Source organism: Vanellus vanellus, assembly GCF_965231255.1.
Source record: "Vanellus vanellus genome assembly, chromosome: 14".
In the NCBI taxonomy this organism is placed as follows: domain Eukaryota; kingdom Metazoa; phylum Chordata; class Aves; order Charadriiformes; family Charadriidae; genus Vanellus; species Vanellus vanellus.
Window position 1 is genome coordinate 10,309,271 of NC_138919.1, and position 6,098 is coordinate 10,315,368.

Here is a 6,098-nt window from a genome sequence, read left to right on the forward strand (position 1 = left end):
TTCCAGAAATGTCAGTTTGAGCCTGTTAAAGTTAGATTTGCAAACAGTTGACTGTATGTAACACCTTTTGTCTAAGGCCCCAGAAGTTTCAAAATTTTCCCGTGAACAATCAACGACATTAAAAAACAAGAATCAAAATTTCATTAAGTCTTGGCCTCTGGTTTCCCACTTTTCTCAGGTCAGGGATAAAACCACAGAACCACATTTAAACGGGTCCCACCTTCCTCAGGCAGATGCAGGCTCTCGATGGACCAGCAGGCTGGGAGCACACGCTGCCATGTGTGGCACACGTGTCCATGAGTGACACCAGCTCACCCCGCCGCCGGCTCACTCTCCCAGCGGCTCCTGCCTGGCCTCGGCAACATGCCGGCATGGGGCGGGCACTGGTCGCAGGTACCGGGGACTGCTGTACATCCTGATGATGTGCGGGGCCTGGATCCAGGTGTTGATCAGCTGGAAGGCAACCAGGTCCAGCGTAGCCCCGTCAAAGGCTGCCAGTAAGTTCACGGGGGTGGCTTCCTTGAGGAACCGGGGCAGGGCCACGGCCTCGGGGAGGCTGGTGTTGCCCAGGAAGAAATGCATCAGCACCTGCTTACGCAGGCAGCCCCTGAGGTGCAGCACCAGGTCCTCCAGCCGCTCCACCAGGAACCGCTCGTCCCAGGCCTCCAAGGGCCCCTGCAGCAGCAGGGAGAAGAGGGCCGTCTTCAGCATGTAGGAGGAGAGCACCTGGCGCCACTGGGAGCAGAAGGGCTCCTCCAAGCCCTGCCCACGGAGGTCCCGCAGGCCCTTGAGGATCTGCAGGCACTTGAGGTGGCAGGAGGAGGCCGGGGCCTGCTCCTTCAGCCAGCTCAGCAGCCGCTGCTCCTGCCGCGAGGCGTTGAGGCCCCACAGGGCCTCAGGGGCTGGGGGTGCCTGCGGGCCCTCGGGCAATAGGGCCGTGAGGTAGAGCGCGTCGCCGAGGGGGATGGCGGGGATGAGGCGCACGGCCATGGAGATGTGGCAGCAGACGTAGTCGGAGCAGGGCAGGATGTGCAGCGTGGGCGGGTGGCCGGGGCAGGCCGAGAGGCTGATGCGGCAGCGCTCCTGCAGCCGGTACCGCACGGCGCCCAGGCACCGCTGCAGGTGGCCCTGGAACCAGCGCAGCACCAGCCCCGAGGAGAGGTGGCTGCGGCCCTGCAGCTCCACGCAGAAGCCCTCGGCGAAGGGCCGGTAGCGGCGCGGCCAGCCGGCCCTGGCCCACAGGCCGCAGACGAAGGTGCCGTGGGGTCCGTGCCCGTCGGCAGAGCGCGGCCGGGGCTCCAGGTGGGGCGGCAGCCGCAGGGGCACCAGGATGTCGAAGCAGTCGGGGCTGCGCACCTTGTGCTGCTCGTAGGCGCTGCCGATACGCACGAAGTCCCCGCGCAGGCTGAGGGCCAGCGGGCCGGGCTGCAGCCCCTGCGCCTTGGCGGCGCGCACCAGCTCGGCCACGACGCGCCCGACGTGCGCCTTGCTGTGGCCCAGCACATGGGGCGAGAGCCGCAGCTGCCGCCCGTAGAAGCTCTCCAGCACGCTGCGCCGCGACCCCGCCGACCCCGCCGCCCGGAACCCGCCGGCCCTGGGGCCGCCGCCCGCCGCGCCGCAGCAGCGGGCCAGCAGGCAGCCCAGCAGCAGCAGCGCCGAGCCCTTGAGGAGCGGGACGGAGCCCGCCTCCACCGCCTCCTCCCCGTCCGCGCCGCCCCGCAGGGCCTGGTACAGGCAGAGGAGCGCGGTGCAGAGCCCGGTCACCAGCGGCCAGAAGACCCGCGCGTTGAGGGTGTAGCCGGGCAGGGCGCGGCGGGGGCTCGGGCCACGGGGGTGGCCGCCGCCCGGCCCCGCGGGCGGGGAGCGCCCGCCCCCGCCGCCGCCGCCGCCCCCCTCCTCCGCCCCGGCCGCCCCCAGCGCGGGCCGCGCCGCTGCTCCCCCCCCTCCGCGCCCCGCCGCCGGCACGGCGGTCGCCGCACGGGCCCCCCTCCCCTCCTGCCTGCCGCCACCGCCGCTCCGCTGCGAGGCTTCCTCTTCCGAGGGAAGCGGCGCCGCGTCAGCCGCCGAGTGAGCTCAGAGGAAATGCCACGGGCGGCGGGCCCGGCCGCGGCGTGAGGGCCGGGGGCGTTGTCCGCCCCGGGGGCCGGGCGGAGGGCCCGGGGCCGCCCGCGGGGCGGGGAAGCGGCGCCGCCCGCTCCTTCCCGCCGCCGCGCTGAGGGGGCGCGGCCCGGCCTGCGGGCGCCTCAGGGCCGAAGCGCGAAGCCCCGGGCCCCGGCGGCTCTGTGACCCGGTGCAGAGCCCCTCGCAGCGGCCCCTGCAGCCGCCTGCCCCGACGGCGGAGCCCGAGCCACCCTGTGGGCACCAAACACGCCTTTCCATGGCCCCCTCGCTGGACAGGCCGCTGCAGGGGTGTCCTTTGGTGTAAAACAAGAGTGTTTCTGTGTCCCCACGTCAGGGTGAGGACTGGGTCGTCAGGCAGCAGTGCCGTGTCTTGAGCTCCAAGTTGCACATTTTTCCTCAAATAAACGTGTTGAAGGTCTGTCCCGCTGCGGGAGAGTCTCTCCCCTTCACAGCTCTGCCAAAGGGTCTCGGTGACAAAGGGACAGCAAAATTGCCACTTTTAATTCACCAGGGTGTATATGGTCTGCTGCCATACCAACAGCCGCTTGTAGTCAAATCATTCAAAAGCCTGAAGTTTTTACCTTATGCCCAAATTACTCAGACATGAACAAACCAAAAGGGAAGAAATAACCCCAGGAGAAGTTTCTAATTTGTTGCAAAGGGACTTTGGGTCTTGTGTGTTGTAGGACAGACGCTATGATACCAGGCCTGCTGCTGTTAACTGCAGCTGTGGTGACACTTCTGGCCACAGCATCACCCTCAGCACGAACCAGATGGAAGAATTGAAGATCCATCAGACATATGCACACAGGGCTACCTCAGGCGTCATCCCAAGCCCACGAACAGCAGGGCCGAACATTCAGGTTAGCAGACCGGCACAACAGCACCACTGCATGTGCAAAGCCTCCAAGCACGGCTGGAGAGTTGAGCAGTCACATTAAACCCCACAGAAATCACTGTGACTTGTCTGTCACTAAGACTTCTTCACCCAGTCTACTTCTTCAGGGCATTGCAGATCTGAAGAGATCTTTGGGACCTGTGTTTCCTCTCTCGCATATGTCTCCCTCATGGGAGACATCCTCACTGCAGCTGAGCTGTATTTCTGGATGTGTCTCTGTGTCCCAACTAGCTGTAGCTTGAAGAGTCCTCTACGGTGGTGACGATGATTAAACCTGAGAAATGAGCATATCAAGCCCCTGCTGCTGCAAGTCTTTGGAGATTCCCATTACCTGAAGATGTAAAGGCAGCATTTCAAATTCAGAGGAAAGGAAAATTCTATCACATAGATCCAGTCATCATGATGATCTGATATTTGGGACAAGACTTCTTTACATAGCATTTGTCTGTCACTGTATTTCTTGACCATAGGGATGGATTGTGTATTGCTCGTGTTTTCTTTCCAGAATTTGTCCCCCCTGCTTTCTGCACAAGTACTGGAGATCCTTTTAAAACATGTATTTTTCTGGAAGCACGTTAGCTCCGTCTCAGGTGTTGATGGGGACAGGATCATCATCCTTGGCTTCTATTTGTTTAATAAATATTTACTGAGTTTTGAAACTGTTTGCTGAAGTTTAAGGACCATCTATGTAAGCATTCTGTTGTGGTTTAATTTCAGGTGATCAAGTTATTACTGTGTTACTGCAACTCGCTGCATCTGCACAGTGTCATGGGCAGCACCATGAAGGTGAAGGAGCCGTGCGCGAAAACAAGAGACGGAACCCAGCAAGCTGAAAATGCTGTAACAAGGAACAGGTCAGAGAACCAAGTGCAAGAGGAAGGCTGTGCAAATGTTCGGTTATGTTATTTGTCTTTATATGAAACAAAGCATGACTTCAATTACATAAAAATCATACTTCACAGAAAGAAACTTCTGTTTTATAGCCAAGATGGTGCACTCAAAGTCAAACCAGGTAACCACGGTCAAGCAGCCTGAATTAATTCACAGGCAACCAAACCCAAGTTAGAGTCAAGAGTACATTTCAAAGGTACAGAACAAGGTCCTAACCACTCCAGCACCAACCCTTGGAGTTACAATCAGGAGTTGTTGGGGTTTTTTTTAATTAAAAATAAAGCAGATATAAAGGTAAGAAACTGTAGGCAATTTTGTAACATCTCAACCAGCACAATATTCCACACCCAATGTTTTCTGACAGCTGTGGGGTAGGTGAAGCCACAACCTCGCTACTCAGAAACATCATTCCACAACAGCCATATATTTGAAAACAACCAGGAAGCAAAAAGCATCTTTCTTCCCCATTCCTTGTTTCATGTTTTCCTGTATTTCACAAAGCCAGATAAGAGGACAAAAACATTCATCATGCTGCTCATTGACTCTGGCCAATTGCTTCACACACTTTTTCCTGAACCCCCAAAACCCAGAAATGTTTAAAAAGCACATCTGTGGTGGTATGAAACTGATCTTCTGTCGAGGTTGGGCTGGGCTGGACTGGCCACTGAGGCTAAATGAGAAGATGTTTTATTGAAAAATACCATTGAACTCAATGAACCCATTGTCCCATATGTTCGATCTTCACTAGCCTCTACTTTTTTACACCCTGGAGCCCAGCATGTTTCACATGCCTTCAGGTCTCGCTACAGGCATAGCGATTTTTCAAGACAGCCTGCGCTGTCTTTTCATGCAAAGCTGATTTGATTAGCAGCACGTCCCCGCTCCGGAGACAGACAGCTACATCTGCAGGAGCTGGCATGGCCCTGTGTGCCTGTTGGGCAGCTGCTGCCCACGGGGTGACCTAGAGCTGTGCAGCACAGCAATTATCACTGTGGGACCTGCGTACAGGGGAACGGCTGCGGCTTCCCAGCCAGCTGTGGGCCCCACAGGCTGGAGAAAATCCAGATGTCCCCCCAGCCAGTGGGACAAGCCCAGGGGCCAGCTGGCAGAAAGCGTTCGACCAGCCACACCAGACCCACTAGGGCAAATGCCGGCTTAGCGCATGCTTGTACATGCACCAGATGGCACTGGTGCAGGCTCACTCAGGCTGCAGAATAACAGGTTGTACACTAATAACTGTGACCTCAAAATCAGGACCAGAGTGAATCCACATCATTGATTTTTACTACTGCTGGTTAAATTAGCAGCTAGTCCTTTCTCACCTCCTCAGCCAGTGGCAAGATGAGAGCTGTAGAACCTGCGACTGATAAAAGATGGCCAACAAGCCTATTTTCTGGGTCCTCGGCTGCTTCACGACTCCCTGAGCATAGGCTGGGTCTCTGGGCAAGATGCTGAATACATCAGAGGTAGAAGACTTCAGAGAGGTGAGCGATTGCTCAGCTTTACTGTCTGGACCTTACTTGGAAAGACCCAATTTAAGAGCCACTCCACCTATCAGCTTGCACTGTCTAAGGGCGTTTGTTGGCTCTGTACCAGAATTGAAGTGCTCATAAACACAAAACTGCTTTCAGTTACCAAATAGCAACAAGCATCATTCCTCATTACCCCTCATTCCAGTCCCGCTGAAATTATGCTGCAGGGGCTGTATTTATTTTGCAATGGATACAGTTCCTCCACATGATCACAGCTGATCTGTAGTTTGCATTTTACAACCTATCACAGAGGGAAAGAAATAAGCCATTTTATTGTGTCTGGAGTACTTTGCTCCTCTTGTCACTTCGAGAAACAAGAATCTGTTGAGCTTGAGAACAAGCCACAGTAATATGTGACTCACCTCTCCTGCATGGTCTTCCACCACTTTCCAGGAGCTGGATCACATGCAATACATTTACTTCTGTGGTGGTTAACAGATTTGTTTTCATCTTTCTTTGTCTCCCAAAGAAGTAGCAGCTCATTTGTTTGGATTAAAATATCTATAAACTCTACTGCTGGCAAGTTATAATGCTGATGGTTCCTCGTTTTAAACAGTAGTCGTCTTGTTCCTGTATAAAACTAAAAAAAAAAAAAAAAGTTTATGAGGTTTTTAATAGCAGTTGTGTACTCCAGAAAAATAATAATTTGTACACTA

At 55.7% G+C, this 6,098-nt stretch overlaps 1 protein-coding gene across 1 annotated transcript; it reads right to left on the reverse strand.

Moving 5' to 3' along the window:
- Positions 1-225: 225 nt before the first annotated feature.
- Positions 226-5,815, reverse strand: ITPRIPL2 (ITPRIP like 2; the record flags this gene model as incomplete). Its single annotated transcript, XM_082490726.1, has 2 exons — positions 226-1,819; positions 5,805-5,815. 2 exons carry the CDS (start codon positions 5,813-5,815, stop codon positions 328-330), a joined length of 1,503 nt encoding a protein of 500 aa, XP_082346852.1. The 3' UTR covers positions 226-327.
- Between the last annotated feature and the right edge of the window lie 283 nt (positions 5,816-6,098).